This window comes from Notolepis coatsorum, assembly GCF_963971535.1.
Source record: "Notolepis coatsorum genome assembly, chromosome: 13".
NCBI lineage: Eukaryota > Metazoa > Chordata > Actinopteri > Aulopiformes > Paralepididae > Notolepis > Notolepis coatsorum.
In genome coordinates, this window is record NC_140177.1 from 116,321,347 (window position 1) to 116,343,963 (window position 22,617).

The 22,617-nt window shown below is 41.8% G+C and overlaps 1 protein-coding gene across 1 annotated transcript in view; it reads left to right on the forward strand.

Annotated features, from left to right (window-relative positions):
• dnaaf11 (dynein axonemal assembly factor 11) overlaps window positions 1-22,617 on the forward strand; it is a gene marked incomplete at both ends in the record, with an annotated part of 129,479 nt that overhangs the window by 87,571 nt on the left and 19,291 nt on the right. Inside the window, 1 exon segment of the mRNA XM_084327779.1 lies at window positions 18,941-19,026. Coding sequence (XP_084183905.1) covers window positions 18,941-19,026 — 86 coding nt within the window.

A 22,617-nucleotide genomic window follows, 5' to 3' on the forward strand; every position in this document is an offset into this window, starting at 1 on the left:
CATTACAGTAGTCTAGACGTGATGAGACAAAAGCATGTGCATTAAATGAGAGGGAGGAATAAAAAATTACAGGTTTTTTATGGTGGAGCTCTGGGATACATGACAAGTATCAAAGTTGAGGGAGATGTCCTCAAACAGGCCTCTGTGGTTTGGGGGGCCAACAATTAACATCTCAGTTTTATCTGATAAAGGTTGTAATTTGTAAATGTATTTGATTTGACTGTAATTTGACAGTAAGTATTTGGCAACCGTTGCTTCCAGACATTTACCGTTTTTTTACAGTCTTTTTTACAGTGTATGATTAGAGTAGGCACTCTTATCCTCTCATTGGGTTCAACTTCTAGTCAATTAAACAGTGAAATTAACCTCTTAACACATTGAGTGCCACGGACGCTTTTTGTCGTTAGTTCATGCCGACCTTTGAGTGCCCCAGACGCTATATAGCGTTTGTTTGTCGTTTCTTTTTTTATTGGCGATTTTAATTCATATTTCATCAATCGAGCCTCGGGTTAGTGCTGCAGAGTCTCTCTGAGCTCAATTGGAAAGATACCGCCCCCTATCGTCTCTCCCTGTGTAACTGCACCCCATTACTTTAGACTGATGCAGGGGGAGTGGTCAGTTTGCTAATTTTACTTTTCCGTCAAGCCAACTGAAGAGACCAAGTGATCGCCGGCCATCAGAACAGCGTGGATTATGTATTTACAGTACCAACACTGTAATCAATAAGCGTGATCGATATTTGGAATGGCGATCAGGAATTTGAATAATCTTTTTGGATAACATCTAATCTCGGGTAAGGAATTTATTTGACCAGTCTTAGGATAATCAGACCTGTTTTCACAGAGATATAAGCTTTTGCCCTATGCGTGTGTGTGCGCGGTGATCGCTGATGAGGAAATGAGAGAATATATTTTTCAGCCCGCCATCAGTGATCAGGTGATTGGTCAGTTCAGGGCTGTCCAATGTATAAGAGGTTAAACTATTCCCTATTTTAGGGCACCCCATACTGCCTCGCAGACCTACGCGGCCGACCCGGGTTCGCCTCCTGCTCCCAGATGGACTTTGCCGCATGTCCTCTCCCACATCTTCTCCCGTTCTCCCTCCTCTGTCGGTCATGTCTGACCAATAAAGCTGAAAAAACGCAAAAAATTCATCTTTAAAAAAAAATTATTCCCTATTTTTTTCTGGGGACCCCATGGAACCGCCTCAATGACCCTTGGGGGTCCCCAGACCCCTCGTTGAGAACCGTTTTCAGTCACCCATCACCTTTGTCTGTGTAGAGTTAATGCTGTGCTTTGTGTGTTTTGTAACCCGGGAACAAGTCTTATGAATTTCACACACTTTTCCAGATTCACCAGTGTCGTCCAGGCAGCAGGTGTCCCCATTACAGAGTGATCAATACTTCATTTCAGAAAAAAACATGATCAAGTTGGCCTGCTCTCCAGTGATCATAACAAATAGCTTTCTCTCTCAAACAACTTGCCCTGCTTCCACATCATTCACCGTCAGTGACAAGCACTAATGATCCACTCTGCTTCGTGACTGACTCTGCTATTGAGTTAGTTGAAAGTTTGAAATATTGATGAAAAAAGGGAACCTCTCATAGTTCAAGTTTCAAGTTCAAGTTTCTTTAATAGTTGTCATACAGAAGTACAGAATACTTTTATACAAAATGCTTCTTTCTGTTACGCTCCAGAGACTGCTAGACAAAAGATAAGTATAAAATAAAATAAAATAGTATAGCATGTAAAAATAGAAGTAAAAATAGAACGTACGTAGACAGTGTTCAGTATATACATATGTACAATATTCGATGCAGAATAGAGTAACTGAGTTACCGTACAATATACAATATACTATGCAATATACTAATATACAATACTATATAGTGCAAAGCAGAAATCGGATGAGGTACAATTTACAGTAAGGTGTACTGAGGTATGGGTTGTAGTGCAAATCCTTTACCAATAAATATAAAGTGTGTCTAGGTGTTCTAAAGTGTGGAGAGTGGGTGCTGCAGTGTGTTGTTTGTTTAAAGTGAGTGTGTGCGTATGGATGTGTGTGTTGTGTGTGTTGTGTTGTGAGTGCATTTGATGGTTGTTGCATAGTGTTATTGTTCGTTGAGCAACCTGATGGCCTGGGGATAGAAGCTTCTTCTGAGTCTTTCTGTGCTTGCCATGAGACTCCGGTATCGCTTGCCTGACCGCAGCAGTTCAAAGAGGCAGTTGTTTTGGTGGCTGGAGTCCTTAATAATTCTCTTAGCCTTACCCCTGCACCGCTTGTTGTAAATGTCTTGGAGAGTGGGAAGCCCCCCTCCAATTGTGCGTTCGGCTGAACGTGCCACTCTCTGTAGTCTGCTTCGGTCTTGTGCGGTGCTATTCCCAAACCAGGAGGTGATATTGCCAGTCAGGATGCTCTCTTGTACATGAGTAGAAGTTCTTAAGGATCTTCTGACTGACTTGGAACTTCCTTAGGCGCCTGAGGAGGTAGAGGCGTTGTCGTGCCTTCACAACACTGTCAATGTGTGTGGTCCATGTCAAGTCCTCGGATATGTGGGCTCCAAGGTACTTAAAACTGTTCACTCTCTCAACCGGTGCCCCGTCGATGCTGAGGGGGCTGTAGTCCCTAACCCCCGACCTCCTGAAGTCCACAATCATCTCTTTTGTTTTGCTGACGTTCAGGGAGAGGCAGTTCTCCTGACACCACTGTGACAGATTCTCTACCTCTTCCAGGTAGGCCCTCTCGTCGTTGGCAGAGATCAGGCCCACCACTACTGTGTCATCAGCAAATTTGATGATTGTGTTGTTGTTCCGCTGTGCCACACAGTCATGTGTGTACAGGGAGTAGAGGAGGGGGCTCAGAACACAGCCCTGGGGGGCCCCTATGTTGAGCGTGATGGATGAGGAGGTGCAGTTGCCTGCTCTTACCACCTGGGGTCTGCCCGTCAGGAAGTCCAAGACCCACTGGCAGATGTCATTGTTCAAGCCCAGGTCCCTGAGCTTGGCTATGAGTTTGGAGGGGACTATGGTATTGAATGCTGAGCTGTAGTCGATGAACAGCATTCTCACATAGTTCCCCTGCCTCTTGTCCAGGTGTGATGCTGCTGTGTGCAGCACATGGGCTATGGCGTCCTCCGTGGACCTGTTAGGGCGGTATGCAAATTGCAGGGGGTCCAGGTTGATGGGGAGGGAGGAACAGATGTAGCCCTTCACTAGCTTCTCAAAGCACTTCATGGCTATGGAGGTGAGAGCTACAGGGCGGTAGTCGTTGAGGCAAGCGGGCGTAGATTTTTTTGGGTACAGGGATGATGGTGGACTTCTTCAGACAGGTGGGGATGACAGCCTGTTCTAAGGACAGGTTAAAGATGTCAGTGAATACCGGGGCCAGTTGGTCGGCACAGACTTTTAAGACGCGGCCGGGGATGCCGTCCGGTCCTGCTGCCTTCCTGATATTCACTTTCTTAAAGGTCCTCCTCACCTCATGTTCTGTTATTCTGAACACTGAATCTCCCTCAGCAGACCCCCCCCCTCCCCATTGCCGTGGCTTGTAGGCTGGTGTTGTTATTCACAGCCTCAAACCTCGCATAGAAGGTATTGAGATCATCTGCTAAGGAGATGTCACTGTTCAGTTTGAGGGAGGTGCCTTTGTAATCTGTCATCGTTCTGAGGCCCTGCCACATACCTCTAGAGTCAGCCTGTTCAAACTGAAGTTCAACTTTATCCCTATAACGCCGTTTTGCCTTGTATCTCGCCGTCTTGTGTTCATTCATGTTGCCTGTCACAAGCCCGGTGTTGTAGGCTGAGGTGCGCACTTTCAGAGCCTCACGGACGGATTTATCTACCCAGGGCTTTTGATTTGGGTAGATTCTAATTGTGGTAGAGGGGATTGTTTCTTCTACCAGAGTACAGACAAAGTCAAGCACCGTTTCAGTGTATTCGTTAATATTGGCTGTGTTGTCACGGAATACATTCCAGTCTGTGCATTCCAGCGCAGCCTGAAGCGTCTCCTCTGACGTCACAGTCCAACGCTTAACCTCTCGCGATACTACCGGCGTTCGCTTAAGACTCTTTATATTTTGGCAAAAGAAAGATGGCGGCGTGATCGGACTTACCGAATGGACTAAGAGCCTTAAGACTTGTACCCATTCTTAAATTGCGAGTATACATGGTCTAATATGTTCTCGCCTCATATAGAGCTTCTCCAATGGTGTGCCTTGAAGTAAGGTGAAGTGTGCTGCCAATACAGTCCTCATGACACAAATGATAAGGGATCATGTACATTAACATATTTCAATGGACGAGGTGGAGACAGGCGGTTGCCTGTCTTCACCTGCAAACAGTGAATACAAGATACAAGATACTTTAATTCCACACAACGATGGTTGGTGGTAGTTGTTTGCGTTACAGTTTGTTAAAAGCACTGGGACATCAACATGAAACATCAGACATCAAACGCCCCCCCTCCTAGGGCTGGGCGATATTACGATATTATATAAATATCGGGTACAGTTCATTAACGATACACTTTTTAAACGTATTGTGGATATCGTGATGTTTTGCCCTCGCGTTAGAGGCCGCCACGGCTGAGATGAGACTTACAAGCGCAGTGCTAAATGCTTTCCTCTCCCTCTTGCAGAAAAAAAAGTCAGTCACACACACACTTGCCCAAATTATGTAATCTACACGCACGCAAGCACACACACCTAGCCAGAGACAGAGAGGCGGTGGTTCAGTGCTAGGGATGCCCCCCGAAACCCTGGAGTATTGATAAGCTCCGACGTTAACAGTACTGCTATCGGTAAATTAGTCTATGAGCGGATTAGCTACGGAGCTAACATAGTGTACCATCCATCTGCGACGCAAGAGTGGACACGGAGTAATGTTAATGTTATGTCGAGTTCATACTACACTACACATATGAACTCGACATAACGTTAACGTTACTCCGTTTCCATGAAGTGTTTAATTAGCAGCAATCTGTTCTGTTGTTGAACATTTAACATTAAGTTAACTTGGGTATCCGACACACTTCCGGCGAGGACAGGAAGCCGTCATGAAACCATTGTTGTCATATTGTAGTCTTTTAGTCTTATTAACACTTTGATCGCCATGGTTCAAATTCATAATTTACCATCCCTAGCCAGCTCTATTTGTCTATGGACGGAGAAGTTCCCCTTCTTTGCAGGGCTATAACTTTTTAAATTCTATTGCTAAATTGCCATTATTATGGCCCATTCAATGTCCTATATACATTGTTCAGGGTGTAGCAACGATATACTTTTTCATTCACATATTCATACTAAAATATGGTCTAAAGTATAAGTATGTTTTTATCGTTTTCTGCAGCTTTCTCCAGAACTTGATTTATAGCTCCAAATGCATTATATTGATGATCAAATACAGTTTGGTAGCGATCGTTGCCAGATGAAAAATGTCAACTGGACGTGGTTCTAGAAGTTACTACGTATCATCTGATATTGACCGGATGGGCGAGGGGGCGTTTATAATTCCGTGGGCAACGTTATACCATTCGTCTAGTGGGGGTCATATGGTCATCAGAGCAGTTTATATGGAATACGTTAGAAAATAACGCTGGATCTTACCGTATGTTCCTCGCGCCGTTGGGGGATGAGCGTGGAGTAGACAGTTTTCGATTATGGGATGTTGATCCTGATGAACCATTTCCAGGTTGTATAATACTATATACGTCCAAATAACGTTGTTTATTGAGTTAGGGCGAGCGATTGATTATCCAGTGTGTTGAGATGGGGTCCGGCTACCGATCGCGAGTGCCCGGACGGATTATGGATGAGCACTTCCTGTTTGGCGCGCCCCTCCCTCTTGGCTGATCTGCCGATCGGCCACCGGATGGTGCTCTTGAACCGTTAGACAGTTGAGTGGAGCTTACCAGTACATCTCATGTCTCCGGAGGAGAAATATGATTTCGATCACAGATTTTTGAATTATTGATATCAAAGACGAGTTACGGCGTCTTCGGCAGAATGAGCATGGCTAGGAATGACGTCTAAACACGTCATCGGCGATTAAAGTGTTAACTAAAAGATGTTTACAAAATAAAAAGCAGCTGCACTATTGGATAACTGAGTCATGTTTGCTATGTATTTCTTTCTTTAGTTTTAGCATGATGTTTTATAGATGGCTAGGTTAAACACAGGTTTTTGTTTTTAAGAGGGGGGGTTTGATTTTATTGAAGTTTATTTCAAGTATGCAACACAACAAACAAACATCAAGTACAGATATAGCCTTAAGCCGTTCAAATAATAAATGTATACATAAATAAATAGTTACAATATATAATCTAATAATCTAAATCTAATCTAATATAGATTATATATAGCACCCACTACACACACTTTATAGCACACACCCACTTTAAACAAACACACTGTAGCACCCACTCCCCACACTTTATATTTATGGATGAAGGATTGCACTACAACTCGTACACCTTACTGTAAATTGTACCTAAAATTGTACCTCATCCCATTTCTGCTTTGCACTAGATAGTACTGTACATTAGTACACTGCATAGTATTGTGTATTGTATATTATATGGTAACTCAGAACATTGTACATATGTCTATACCGAACAACTGTGACCTCATTCTTCTTCTAAATTCATGCTATATTATGTTATTATGTTATTTGATACTATCTTGTCTAGCACAGTCTCTGGAGCGTAACAGTAAGAAGCATTTTGTATGAAAGTATTCTGTACTTCTGTATGACAACTATTAAAGAACTTGAACTTGAACTTAATATATAATCTAAAAAAACGAAAGGCTAAAGTTGCTAAATATATAATCTTAAGAATCCAATAATCTAAATCTAATATATAATATAAAAATGCTAAATGCATGAGTCTTTTGTCTTTAATGTTAGCTTGCAAACTCAAATACTGTCTTGGTAAGCCTCATAATGAATTGTTTGGGGGAAAAAGGAAAAACATTGTGATGTGTATCCATAGGCGGCGGGTGAGCTGGAGATTAGGGAAGGCTATTAATAGGATGGACCTTGCGCGGAGCCCGCTAAATTTTTCCTTTTTTTTTGGTTGCACGCAAACGATGCTGTCCAGGTTCTGATTTCATATACACACACACACACTACTAGGCTACTACAGCGAGCCCCACTCATTTCATATAGTGCAAATTAATTGTTCAAATGAAGGCATCCAATATGATTAACGGTTCACTGATCATGAAATATGAACTAACTATACAATTGCAATAGTATTAGAAAGGATATATAATAACACAACAAGGTTGGTTTCAAATTCAAGGACATTTATTAGAGAATCAAGAATCAAGAGGTTTATTTGTCACACATACCAGGGCAATGTGAAATGCGGGTGGTCATGCTGCATCGATTGTGCAAAATACAATAATAAAATAAAAATGGTATTAAGAAGACATACTGTTCATGATAAAAATAGACATGCTAAATTCCTGAGAAGGCACTGGTTCCTATATACACTATTATACAATATATAATTTTAACTCCGTCATTATGCTATACTTATCTAAATAAACTTTCCAAGATGAACCAGAGTTGACAGTCTCTCCTGGCCGTGCGGCCGTCGCTGGCTGTTATCTGCAAATAACTGGTGGGTGCATTCGAATGCAGATGTTTATACAAACGGGTGCGTGCGCCGTGATTGGTACAGTACTGGATGCACACACACACAATATCGTAGCCTAGGCTGTAGGCTGCCTATATAATAATTCTGCATGGGTCTGCCGCTGCCCACATATATTATTTATATATAAATAAATACCCCCCCCCCACACACACACACACACAATATCGTAGCCTAGGCTTCTTCTTCTTTCGTGTAACGTCAGAGGTCCAACTTCGTATTTTGTAGCCATGCCCTTAACTCTGGTCCCACATTAAAGAGGCTGGCTTCCGAGGGTGATTTGTATAGGGGGCAGATGGTCAGGATGTGGTCAGTCTGCTCAGGGTCTCCACACTCACATGCAGCGCTGTCTGCCAGGCCCCACTTCTTTAATGATGCTTTAAAGCAGGGGTCAGCAACCTTTTTGACATGGAGTGCCTGTTTGAAATATAGTTGTAACTAGTGTGCCTCAACAATATTCCATGCATCGTAATTTTTTTTTCTCATAATCAGGTATTTTTAATGATAATTTTTACATTATTACATCATTATTGTTATTGTTATTATTAACAATATTATTATGATGGTTGTATCAACCCTAAATCTGAGTTGGGGGGGGGGGGAATGCAATGCAGACAAACAGCTGCATACAGTGCGACCATTTCACTCACATTTGCCCATTCATTTTTGGACACATCACACACCATCAGTGTGTTTACTGTACGTGTGCTGTCATAGCTCCACCTACAGGCCTAATGGAGAACACCAGGAGAACACCAGGATGTGAATGGAGGGTGAATGTGAGGTATATTGTGTAAATAAGTTTTGATTGATCGCAAGACTACACTGTAAAAAAAATAAAATAATAAGTTACCAGAACTTATTGAGTTCAGTTACTGTGCATTAAGGTTTTCAGTTTTCACTCCATAATAAGTTAACAGAAAAATAAGTACACAACCACATTATTTCAACCTAATAAAACTATGTTTATTGTCATTGTTTTAAGAACACAAGTTGACTTGGTAATACTCACATTTTGAGTAAAAAAAATTGCTTTTAACATGTGCAATGTTCAATGAAATAGAAAAATAAATAATAAAATGTGTTGATTAATCCCACTGGTCACAATGGTGACCGTAATAATGTTTTTGTTATAAGGCAAATGTTACTGAATGATGTAGCAATGTATTTCCAGCTAAATTGAAATAATAAACAAATAAAGGGTCTCAATTAAATATGTGGTAGTAAAAAGAACCTGTGGGACGATTTCAACAAGATAAATGCGACAACAGTGCAAAATATTTCACTATAATATTTCAAAGCAAAAAAAAAAAAAAAAGTATACGTTTTTTTTTTTTTTTTCTGCTGCCCCCTGTGCCTATGCAAATGCCCTCGCGTGCCTATGCCTGCAGCCTCTCGTCGTAGGCCAGCTGGTTCCTATATACACTATTATACAATATATAATTTTAACTCCGTCATTATGCTATACTTATCTAAATAAACTTTCCAAGATGAACCAGAGTTGACAGTCTCTCCTGGCCGTGCGGCCGTCGCTGGCTGTTATCTGCAAATAACTGGCGGGTGCATTCGAATGCAGATGTTTATACAAACGGGTGCGTGCGGCGTGATTCGTACAGTACTGGATGCACACACACAATATCGTAGCCTAGGCTGTAGGCTGCCTATATAATAATTCTGCATGGGGCTGCCGCTGCCCACATATATTATTTATATATAAATGCTAAATATTTACATCAGACATGTACAGACAATGTACAAACAAACAATAATTCTACATATTAGGTACAGGCAAGCATATGGTGTTAGAGTTCTGCAGGGCTATGTTCACAAGTTATTTCTTAACCATGTTTTGAAGTGGGGGTAGGTGGGGGCGGCTATAAGCCGATTGATTGATTGATTGATTGAAAAGTTTATTAACAGATTGCAGAATGGGTACAGTACAGTACAGCTCAATACATACAATTGTTAAGGGGATGCAGACCAGAGAAAGACTTTCGTCTTGTTTACATCAGGGTCCCCCATTTTCAATTCATCATAACATATATGACACACACGACATACAGATAGACAGTACTGCTACATCTATACATTTATGACATACCAGATTTGCAAATACAGTACTGTTTGTGATTGCTTTGGGTAGGGCGTTCCACATTGATGTGACATAATTGCCAAACATGTTTAGTCCCTTGTTAGAGCCGAATCTGGGTTTAACATGATTTGTGGAGCTCCCTCTGGTGTTGTGATCGTGGTATTCACTGACCTTTGGGAAGTATTTTGACATGTACATGGGTACCTTGGTCGTGTAGTGTATCTTGTAGACCAGGCCCATTGCAAGTTGCTGTACTCTGTCGTCTACTCTAAGCCATCCTAGGTTGTCAAAGTGGGCAGGGGTGAGGTGGGTTCTAGGAGTCAGGTCAAGCAGTAGTCTGACTAGTTTGTTTTGAGATGTAATTTGGTTTTTAGTGCCTTTGAGGTGCTTTGGTACCATGAGGTGCAAGCATAGTCGTAGTACCCTTGAATGAGTGCTCCTGCCAGAGTCTTCAGGGTATTCAGGCCGTCTGGAATGTTAACGGTCACCACACCTATCCATTGACACCTCGGTCGGCCGACCCCAGCCCCCCCCCCCCCCCCCCCCCCACACACACACACACACAATATCGTAGCCTAGGCTGCCTCGAAAAAGAGATATTTGATCTCAAGTGACTACCTGGTAAAATAAAGGTAATTTTTTTTTTTCTTTTTAATAAAAATAATGTGTCGACTGGTCTGGGAAGGCATAGCCTGCCCGTGCCTTACATACCCGCCGCCTATGTGAGTGTATCGTGTATCGCCGAAAGGTCATAAAATATCGTGATATCATATTTAGGCCATATCGCGCAGCCCTACCCCCTCCCATATCCCAATCCCCACAAGAATATGATCTAACAGTATTTTTACAGTATTTTTAACACACAAAGCTGAGGTAGCTATCCAGCCATCTAATTGACCTCATTTACCCCCCCCCCCTCCTGATGTCATCAAAGGACACTGAATCCTTGTGTTGTGTTAATTATTACTCAATGAAAATGTCCATTTACATTTTCAGTTCGATTTGATCCTTATTTTGCTGGATGTCAAGATGCACGCACTGCAGTAAAGTTGACTTGATGTTGGATATTTTTGACAGACATTCATATTGGATGTTCTGGATGTATATTGAGTATTCTAGTTCTTGCTGCCATCCATTTAAATACATATTTGAAAGAGTGATGTGATTTCTGTCCTTTAGGTGTGAATTATTTGAATATCTCTTAACAATATAATCATGACAAATTACACAATATGCGTAAGGACTTATCCTGACTACAAGTTGGTGTCCCTTAACACATTGGTTGCCAGCAGGGGGTGCACGATTTATCGCTTGAGTGCCAGCGCTTTAGTCAATGAGAGGACGAGCACATTTGCAAACGCATAAACTATATCTTAAATTATGGCTGTGTCTAATACACCCGTCGCTTATCAATGACTTGCTTCCAGTCAACATGTATGAAACGGATTGTTTTTTCATCAGTACATTTCCGTTTTATACCGTTTTGAATACGAGTATAGTTTAAGATTTCTAGTGATTCCAGAAAAATCTGCGAAAATAGCTATTTACTGGAATACACAAAACACGTTGTCATTTTTCGGCCTATTTATTAATCGTTTTCAAATAAACGCTAGATTATCGATAGTATTATGTGTACTTATGCTAGGGTGACCAAACGTCCTCTTTTGCCCGGATATGTCCTCTTTTCACGCTCTGTCCGGGGGGGTTTATAAATTCATGAACATTTCCCGGTTTCACGGACCGTTTGCATGTACTTAAATTGACTGGCGCATTGCACAGAATACTACGGTACTCTGTTGCGTGTGTGACATAATCCCTGAGAAGCTTTGTGGGCAGCTATACAACTACGTGCACACACAAACAGAGGAAGGGGACAGAGCGGCAGCTCACATTCACAATGCCAAAGCGCAAATGTACTTTTACAGATGAACTGCAGAAGAAATTCCAAATGTACCGACCCGTCGCAACAAATGGGAGGCGGAGTGCACCGTGTGCAAAGCTTGCACATACACGTGTGTGTCCAATAAAGCTGCAGGCGATCTTAAAGCGCACATGGACATGTGCAAGTTGAGAGTTTGTCTGCAAAGTTGACAGACTTCTTTGTTAAACCCGGGAAAACAGAGGATGCTGTAAAGTAAATGCAGTGTTACCAAGTAAACAAATCATCGTCAGCTCTCAGAATGGTAGTCAGAAGCCTGCACCGTTAGCGTTAGCATCTAGCCTAGCCATGGCAGACTATTTGATTCCTTAAGGGCTCGAAATTGCCTGGGTTTTGGTCATATGCTCCCGAAATGCTCCCGTTGTTTGGCTACTTCTATGTGCAGTGAAACCTACTCGAATGCTTTATAACCTAGTCATTGATTTAGTTCAGGGTAATCTAAGATTATCCGCAGAGCTAACGCTAGTTAACGTGAGCTAACGCTAGTTAATCAAGCTCACAGAGAGAGATAAACAGCTGACAGCGGATAGTACAGGACGGTACAAATACAATAAAAAGGCGGTGGGGGCTGTTGTGTAAACCTTGTACTCTTTAGTACACATATAATAAGAGACAGATTATTTGCTTGCTCCACTAGTGCACAACAACACAAACCAACTCTAGTTACCACAACGCTTTACGGTATTTTCACAGCACTGTCGCAACATTACCGTAAAACGTGAACACCGTTGTGACCCACTCGCTCCACTAGTGAGGACTGGTCTCGCCCTCTGCTGGCGCGTGTGTGCACTACACTCAAAACTCCGTTTCACTGTAATAGAAACTGAAGCGCATCTGTGATTTTGACGGTGACGGACGGTATTGATTTTCAATACCGTCGGGATTTCTAAATACCCTGGTATACCGTCATACCGCCCAAGCCTAATTCACACAAAACTTGTGAATGAAATGTGTTACATTCCATTTGTAGAGGCAATTAGGCACTGTCTTTAGTCTGTGCTATGCGAGGGAACATCTATGCGCATTCGCGGGAGCGCACACGCAGCGTCATAGTGCAACCAGTCGTCCCATGAGCAACGCATGCCTGAGTATCATTAAGTATCTCGAGGCTGGGGGGGCAGCATGTCCTCTTTTTTGGAAATCAAAATATGGTCACCCTAACTTATGCACGCTAGAGAAGCGGGCTGAAAAATCGATTAGCTATGCCGTGCCTGGCGCTAACGTTACGCAAAAAAAACCTCTGATTAACCCAATACTGGTAAAATAAAGTCCTTACCTCAGATCAGATGTTCTGCAAAAAGATTAATCCAATTCCAACACATAATCGACGCTTCTTCCAGTTCCCTCAGTGGATGCAATAGTCTCAGGTTATTTATTTTTTTTACTTAAGTTTTTATTTTCATTTTTTTCAACAACATACATAGACAACATTCATAGACAATACATTTCAACATCTCAACAGTACATAAATATAAAACAAATAGACAAAAAATTAGTAAAGAAAAAGTGTGGCATGGGTCCTTCGGTCCATTCTACATTTGCATTATTTATTTACATTTTCATTAATTTCCTTGTATCCTTTTCAAACCTCTGTGATGTCGTTACTTCCCCTCCTGTATTCTTCCCATTTTCCCCATTTCCATTCAAACTTTTCTTCTTGCAGCCTCAGCAGATGTGTGATTCTCTCCATTTCCTGTATCCCCTCTACCAACTCTATCCATTGATCCTTTGTCGGCACTTCTACCTTGTACCACAGTTTAGTTAGAGCTTTTTTGGCTGCCACTATCAATATCTTAATCAAGTATTTGTCTTCCCCTTGGATTCCTTCTTGTGACAGATTCCCCAAATACAACACTTGGCCTCCCTGGGGTATTTCGTATCCTATTATTTCATTTATTATCCCTCCTATCTCTTCCCAGTAGTGCCTTATCTTCTGACATCCCCAGAATATGTGTGTATGGTTCGCCCCTTCCTGTCCACACTCCCTCCAACATGTTTTCTTTGCTGGTGTGTAATTGCCCTGTATTTCTGGTGTTATAAAGTATCTAATTATATTTTTCCACCCAAACTCCCTCCATATCCTTGATCATGTGGTTGTTTGTTGTGTCTTACATGTGTCATACCATTCCTCCTCTGTTATCTCTATTTCCAACTCTCTTTCCCACTTTTCTTTTACATACAATGTTGTATTTCCCTTACTGTCCATTATTGCCTGATATAGTGCTGATATCACCCTTCCCTTCCGTCCTTCGTATGACTTTACCATTATCTTAATTACCCCATTCTGTTCTTTGTCTCCATCTTGCTTTATTTCCTTGTTATAGTAGTCCCTAATCTGTAAATATCTAAAGTGGTCCCTATTCTCTAGTCCGTATCTTTCTTTCAATTTTTGTAGAGTCTGCATCTCCCCTCCTTCTGTCATTGTGCACATTGCTGTTATACCCCCCCGTTCCCACCTCTTGAACCCATGGTCTTCTATCCCTGGTCTGAATTTGTTGTTGTGTGCTATCCATCTCAGTATCTTAGATTATTTTTCTAGCTTGTATTTCTTTACTATTGTGTTCCATATGTTTATAGTGAATTTGGTAATTGGATCTAGTAGTTGTTCCTGTCTTCTGAACAGCTCCCTATCTCCTATCAGTGCCTGCACTTTGAATCCCTCTCGTTTGGTTTCTATATCTTTCCATTTGGCCTCATAATTCACATTGCACCAGCATGCTACTGTTCTAAGCTGTGCTGCATAGTAATAGCTTTCTAAACTGGGTACTGCCATCCCTCCTTTCTCCTTTGGTAATTGTAGAGTCACATATCTGATCCTTGGCCTTTCCCCCCCCCAAATTAATCTTGATATCTGTCTATCCCATTCCCTAAATAGTTTTTGTGGTATTAATATAGGTAGGGATTGAAATAGGTATAGTAACCTTGGTAATATGTTCATCTTAATGATTTCGATCCTTGAACTGAAATCTAGGGGCATTACCGTCCATCTTTCTAGATCTCTTGATTTTCTGATATTATTATTATCTGTGTATAGTTTGCATCGTATAGCCCCTCCACCCCTCTTGTGATGTTCACCCCTAGGTACTTGATCCTGTCCATGTCCCATTTGATTTTGTATTTTTCTTTGATCTCTATCGTTGGTGTGTAGTTCAGTGCTAATGCTCAGGTTACTTCTTTGTTAAACCAGGGAAAACAGAGGATGCTGTAAAGTAAATGCAGCGGAGGGTGCGTTTGCATTTCATACTGTGAAACATCACAATCTATGGATTGCACAAGTGCCTTGCTAAAAAAGGCATTTCCAGACTCTGAAGTGGTCTGCACACGGCGGGCGACCGACGTCGCCTGGCGATGCGATTGTCTGTCGCTCAACGACAATCGCTTAGCACCCCACACCAGAGCCGACCGACCGTTCACAGGTATAATAATGTGTCGCTCTGTTTAGCTGGGGGTGTGGTTATTACTTGTTTCCCCCCGGAGGGAGATATAGTCAAGTCAAGTCAAGTCAAGAGTTTTAATTGTCACGGCATACAGGTATACAATGAAATGCGGGTGGTCTTGCCCGCAACGATGTGCAATACAGTGGTACATATAATAGAATCATAAGAAGGAAACAACATTGTGCAGTAACAGGTAGCAGGTAACATGGAGTGACATCTCGGTATCTGTACATAGTTATTTACAGAGCATGTGGGACATGCTAGTTAGCTTTGGTAGTGCAATACACTGTTCCTGTTATTCTAATTTAAAGTGTCCTTTCCTTTGGCCATAAGTGTGCGTGTGTGCGACATGAGTGTGTGCCCGCTCATGTTAAAGTGTTAAGTGGCTGCTCGTGTGTGAGCGTGCACAGTGTGCGTGTCGTGTGTGTGTTCATGTGTGCTTGTGTGTGGACAGTTCAATGTTCTGAGCACTCAATGTTCATTGTTCATGGCTCTGATGGCCTGGGGGAAGAAGCTGAGCCTAAGCCGCTCTGTCCTAGTAGCTGGGGTTCGCAGGCGTCTGCCTGACCTCAGCAGCTGAAACAGGCTGTTATTCGGAGGAGGACGGACCGGATGTTAGGTTATCGTGAAGCAGGTAGCTGTGGTAGCTGTGTTGTGCTCTACGAGGGAATATTAACCTGTAAAACCCATATTAAGCTGGAATTAAACCACCATATATACGAATACAACCTCTCCTCATTCTTCCTGACATTACTGCATGCCTGATCGCTACAATACGTTCACTACCACCGATTGGACAAGTAATGTTATGCAGCTGAGAGAACGTTTATTCACGGAAGACGCTGTTCTGTTCTCAACCATCATTTTCTTTGGACAATAAACCGTATAAACTACATCAGTCGCAGCCTGGACATTAAACTCTGTCAACATCCACAACTTCTTTTGTTACCCGAGTATAAAAACACTAGTAGGTGCATCGTGGCGCATTGTTCATTTATTAGTTAATGACAAGCGGCCACTATAGCTTGTCCAACTAACGTTATTTATTTAAATTGTTCCTGTTAATAATAATTAACATAAGTAGCATGGTAATAATACGTAGGTTATTGATCAATGAATGTATTGATACATTAATGGTGTACAAATGATACACCAGTAGAAGTCATGTTATTTCCTCATTGTCCTTTCTGTGTCGCCTCAAAAAATAGGATCGAGGTGATTTTTAGCCAGATGACAGAAGTTGCTGCGCGATCGTCGCTTCAAAATCTCTTGCCGTGTGGGTCGTCTCATTCATAACAAAGGAGGCGATACAATTCTGTCGGTCGGCTCGCAAAAAAAGTCAGAGAGAGAGAGGGAGAGAGAGAGAGAGAGAGGGAGAGAGAGAGAGGGAGAGAGAGAGAGAGAGACTTACAGTATATTAATAATTTAGTTTTCTATGTCATCATTTTTATTTATTCGTACATGGAATTGTTACAGGCCAACAGTGTCTTCAGTACATATAGTTCACTTAATATGATCCACTCAATTCCATGGCCGAATTCTTCTAGCTGGCTGACATTGGTTTGTACACTTTGTTCTTTCCTATAACTGTTCTCCCGCCACCACTGGTGTTAGCGGGGTTTGTTGAAGTCTAATCGTGGTTATATCCCGGGTCCACTGAGCCTAGCCTACTTGCCCGTGCCCCAGCATCGAATAAAATCATCAAGCAGTCCTACAATTCCCTCCAAGAAAGGAAGTTTTTCAAAATTCTAAGCCCCTGAACTCTTGACAAGCACCTGTATTTATAGCCTGTCCGTTGTTGAATGTGCTGCATCAAACCAGTTTAGACCAGTTTAGAGCACCAGCCTGAGTATGAGAGAGAGAGAGAGAGCCTGGGTATTGTTCTTTTCCTGACATCCTTCCCTCCCAGACAAATGTTTTGCGTAGGCGTGATGGTTCACATACTGTCAACCATCTTTTCTACCAGGCAAGCTTATCAAACTTACTTACTCATTCAACTTGGAATCAGATAAAGGCTGACTGTAATCTGGGAGAGATGGCATCTAAGATGAATACAGGTGGAGCAAGGTTTTCCCAGCTCCATTCTACCGGCGGCAATAGCACTCACACTGTGCTCTTGTGTTGATTTTAATGTTTAAAAAAATAAAATCGCTGATCGAAGCACAACTTTCCAAAAATTATATTACAAATATTTCCCAAACGAAGATACAAGATCATCATTAACACTTTGAATGCCGACGACTACTATTCTCGTTTTATCAGACCCCCCATTGAGTGCCGACGATGAGAAATGTCGCTTGATTTTTTTTATTAGCGATCCGAATTCATATTTCATCAACCAAGTCTCCCGTTGGTACAGCAGCCCCTCCAGGAGCTCAGATGCGAAAAAAGCGCCCCCTATCGTCTATCCCTGTGTAACTGCAGGTCAGTCGATTAGACTGAGAGATCCCTGTGGGATCTGTAGAGGTGGAGCCAACTGGCTCCATTATGCTGGCGATGGATCTGATGATGAGGGATCTGATCGCGAGACGGAAAGCAGCCTGGAATATATATTTACAGCAGCCAATAATCAATCAATAGACGCGATCGATATTTGGAATGGCGATCAGGAATTGGAATAATCTTTTTGGAGAACATCTGATCTAAGGTAAGGAGTCTGTTACCAGTCTTGGGGTAATCGGAGCTGTATTCACTGAGATAACAGTGTGTCCCTGTGTGTGTGTGTGTGTGATCTTGAGGAAATGAGAGAATAGATTTTTCAGCCCGCCTCTATAGCGTGCATAAGTACACATATACTATCGATAATCGAGCGTTTATTTGAAAACTATTCATAAATAGGCAGACAAATGACAACGTGTCTAGTGTATTCGAGAATATTCCAATAAATGCCGTTTATGGGGGAATCTTTCAATTTTCCGAAAATCTTCGAGAGAACGATAGCTTTTTGAAATGCTATAAAAAGGATATGAACCGATTAAAAAAAAAAACAATCCGTTTCGACAATGTTGACTGCAAACAAGTCATTGATAAGCGACGGGCAGATTAGACACATTTAAATTTAAAACATAGGTTAGGCGTTTTTAACGCTATAACATTGAAGTGGATGATGGCATTCAACAGGGTAAAAAGGTAAACAAGGTCGGCACTGATAGTGGTAAGTAAGAAAACAAAACAAAAAAGTATGTATCCCTAAGTAGATGATGGTAATAATTATAATAATATAATATATAATGTATTTGGAGGTGGAGTCATACTTCAGCCTATAATCAACTGGTAAAACTATGGAATAACTGACAACGAATAAAAAATGTGTAGTTCGATACAATTATTCAAATATAAGGTCATACATAAATATAAAACCTTATTATAATCCTAATTATATTTTATTATAACATAACTATTAAAATCGTGACCAAAAAAGTACACGTTTTGTATATTACTGTATAAACTGTACACTAAAACTATGAAACTTTCGTAACCTTTTGTTTTGTTTTTGCAAAATTATGTACTGAATTATGTTTTTTGTTTAATAATATGTAATGTAAAAAGGGTAGGCAATATAAGCCTTGGCTTCAGCCTACACCTTTTTTTTTTTTTTTTTTTTTTTTTTTTTTTTTTTTTACAATTGTCCTACTACTGTACATTGCTTTGTAAAAGAAGACCGAAATAAAATCATTAATTCGTTCATTCATCCATCCATTCATTTAGTCTGCATATGGCCTGTCATATATCCTGCACCACAGCAGGCCAGTAAACAAGTCCAGTTCACACATGGTTTTGCTCCTGCTGTTGTTCTTCCCTGCTCACTTATTTTAGGCTGGAGGTGAAATCAAAGTGAAGAAGACCAGCCGGCCTCCTGCTACAGTATCTCAACGCAGCAACAAGCCTGAAGACAATACAAGGTAAATACAGCATCTAACAACATTCTGGAGCTTCAAACTTGACTAAATGGACCTATCTCAAACCCTGCCCTCTTTTCTTGATCCTCCAATCACAACTGTCGCTTACCTCGGACAAACTTGGTTTGTCCGAGGTAAGCGACAGTTGTGATTGGAGGATCAAGAAAAGAGGGCAGGGTTTGAGACAGGTCCATACCGGTGTATATGTATATATACACACAAATAGTGTTTACATACCTGTTTGATAGCCAATTACAATAATACTATTATACTGTATGTACCATATACAACTATTGGATATATTTGCATATATCCCTGTTCACATACCTGTATACATACCTGTATATATTGTGTCCATATCTGTATATATCCCATACCTACTCTTACTAGTTATACCACTGGCTAGTATAGCTTGCTACCGTAGTATATTTATACCTGTATCACTGTACATAATTATACTGTACATCATTCAGTTTAGCATATATTACTCAGTAGCTTGTTATACTGTATATATCACATTTAATCACTTGTACATTGTTAATGCACTTTACTGTTACATAGTGTTATTTTCACTCTGGTTAGATGGCAAATAATTTTTGTACTGTGCAATAACAATGCATTTGAATCTAATCTAATCTACTGTATAGTCCTACCGCAACACTGCAGACTAATAGGAAAAACAATACATTGACATGTTCATAGCTCACAATAAATATCATAAAACATTAAATGGGCAATAATAAAATATTAACTGTCAAATAAAACTTAATTTGTCAACTAACTTCACATCACAACTGCGAATCAACTGCAAAGAGGGGAGAGGGAGATCTGCCATATAGCCAACTACATGCGTATCATGGCATGGGAATATTTCACACCAGACATTTTCAGAAATATTTCTCAAATGTTGGGAGCTTTGTCAGTCTGAGGGGTTCTACTTTCACTCTTGAGTTGCCAGGTTGTGCAGGGATAATTCAGCGTGGTGTATGAAGGAGATTAAAAACAGGAACCAAGGAAAAGCAAGCCTATGATGAAGTGATAGCTACCATGGTAAATGACAAAGCCCAACCTAAGCGTAACTATAGTTACACAGTAAGTAACTGTAGTTTTAGGTCATTTTCAATGCATGAGTGTGTCTGATTTGGATGTTAAACATGCAGTTGGCCTTGAATTGAAATCGGTTGAAGCGCCTCGTGGCTCTTCAAGTCCCTCTCGTCTCCGCTTCCACATACCCGCTGTGTACTAATCACACAGAGTGAATCATCCCGTCTGCCGTGTCGGCACTGGGCACAGATAACCTAGAGCAGGGAGCTACACTCGGTGAGGTTGGAAAGTATCCCTCAAGTGTTGTTTTAAGACCACATTCTGGTTGCATTGGGAATTGAGAGGTTACGGCTCCCTGTCCATAAACGTATTTTAGATTGTCTCTGGTGTAGCTTACCATAACCTTTACCATAACCTCAATGGAGACCTCACACAAGTTATCACGGCTGACGGTGAGTTATCAGTCAGCTGCCGCACCACCGTGACGCTGTACATGAGTGAGATGCCTGGCTTCTAAGCTAAATGTACAGAAAAGCTACTCGGCTGAGTGGAACCCTCTAGCTAGCTGTAGCTGTCAGGCTGTGGTTCTGCTCCCTTTTGCCCCGAGGTGTGCATGTGTCACCCGTCTGCTCTTGAACTGCCTCCCACCGTTTCCATTTTACGACCAGTGGTCCACTGCTTGTCCTTCAGCCGGCCCCATCCACTCACTGTAATACCGTGTGCTCAAATTAAACATCTGATCAAAATGCTAAGCGCCATCTGCACTGAGGCAAGGTGACGGGTAAGCAGTGCTGCCGGGCTCTTGAGTTATTGCGTTGTTCGAACCTGATTAGATGTAACCTTTGACCCTGTGGCTTACCCACAGATCAAACATTTCAGCTCCTTCCCTGAGATGGCAATGGACCTAGGGGGCCAGGGCCATGATAGCATTTGAAATTGCTTTGCTTGATGGCACAAGGCAAGCCAAATGTATGAATTATAAATGAATTCTAATCAAGCATTATCGAAAACACGCTAGGTCACAGGGAGTTAAGACAATAACCAGGCATTATCAGAAGATGTGGTTATAAAGCAGCGTCATCATGTTAAAGTAATTTGCAGCCCTAGGTATGAAATCATATTATATAATCATATAATCATGAAATAGCCAAGACCACAAGGACCCTCAAAACGGCTACAATTACAATCGGAACATGTACAGAAAATGTAAATAAAGTACTAATCGACCACAGGAAAAAAGGTACATAATGTTATAGCCATGAGTAATATATTGTATGTATCTGCAAAAGCCCAAAAAATGCCACAACCAGGAGTTGATCAAACAATCATTGCGGTCTCACCACATTACTATGGCCCATTCAACATCGATTAGCTATCGTTCAGGATGTAGGAACGTTTTACTTTTTCATTCACACATTCATACGAAAATACCGTCTAGAGTATAAATATGTTTTTATCGTTTTCTGCAGTATTTCCTAGAACGTGAGATATAGACATAAATGCATATATTAGATTATCAAATGCCGTTTGATACCTATCAACGTTATATAAAAAATTTCAACTGTACATGGTCCTAAGCGTTATGACTGATCATCCGCGGGTGAACGGAGGGGGGGGGGGGGCGTTTATAATTCCGTGACCGACGTTAAATGATTTATGTAGTATGGGTGATATATAGATCAGAGCAGTTTGTATCGAAAATGATAAAGAAAAACGCTGAAACTCACGGCAGCTTCCTCGTAGCATTGAGCGGTGAGAGTGGAGCAAACCGATCCCAGTTATGTGATGTGGATCGATGCGATCCAGTTCCGGTTTGTATAATACTAATATACGCCCAAAGATTATTGAGTTATGGCAAAGATTCATATCCACGTGTGTGTCTTGAGTCCAGGGACGATAAACGAGTGGCCGGACGGAATAGGGAGACGCACCAGTATCACAAGAGATCCACTTCCGGTTGCAACTCACCGATCAGCCACCAGGTGGCAGTATTGAAGCGTTGCAGAGTTGTGATGGCTCCCGCAGCATATGACGAGGCTCCGTGAGTGAAATATGAATACCATGACGAAAATATGAAATATGAACTTGAAACACGTCGTACGCCGTTATTGGCAGAATTTGCATGAACTTGAAACCCGTCGTACGACGTGAATGGCGCAAGATGTGTTAAGAGTTACCTGTAAGGTTAGTTTTAACATTCACTTCATGCGTTGCTATCAGCTTGGCTGGTCGTTCATACTAACACTTGGCAGTGTTAGGGGTGGGAAAGCTGATGGGTGGGTCCTGGGCGTTGTGGACAGCGACCCCTACAGTTCGGTCGGGGTGCCTGCACAGCGAGGGTAGGATCTGGAGGGAGGTAGTGTGACCTTCCACACGTTACACTCTCCCGGTGAGAATCTGCGCTGCCAGGCTGGCTGCCGGCTGGCTGCCGGCTGGCTGCACATGCGTCGGAGGAAAGCATGTGACAGTCTCCGGCCTCCCGGACCAACAGTAGGGGGGAGTGCGCAACAACCAGGAAGGGGGTTGGGAATTGGCATAACGACTAACAGT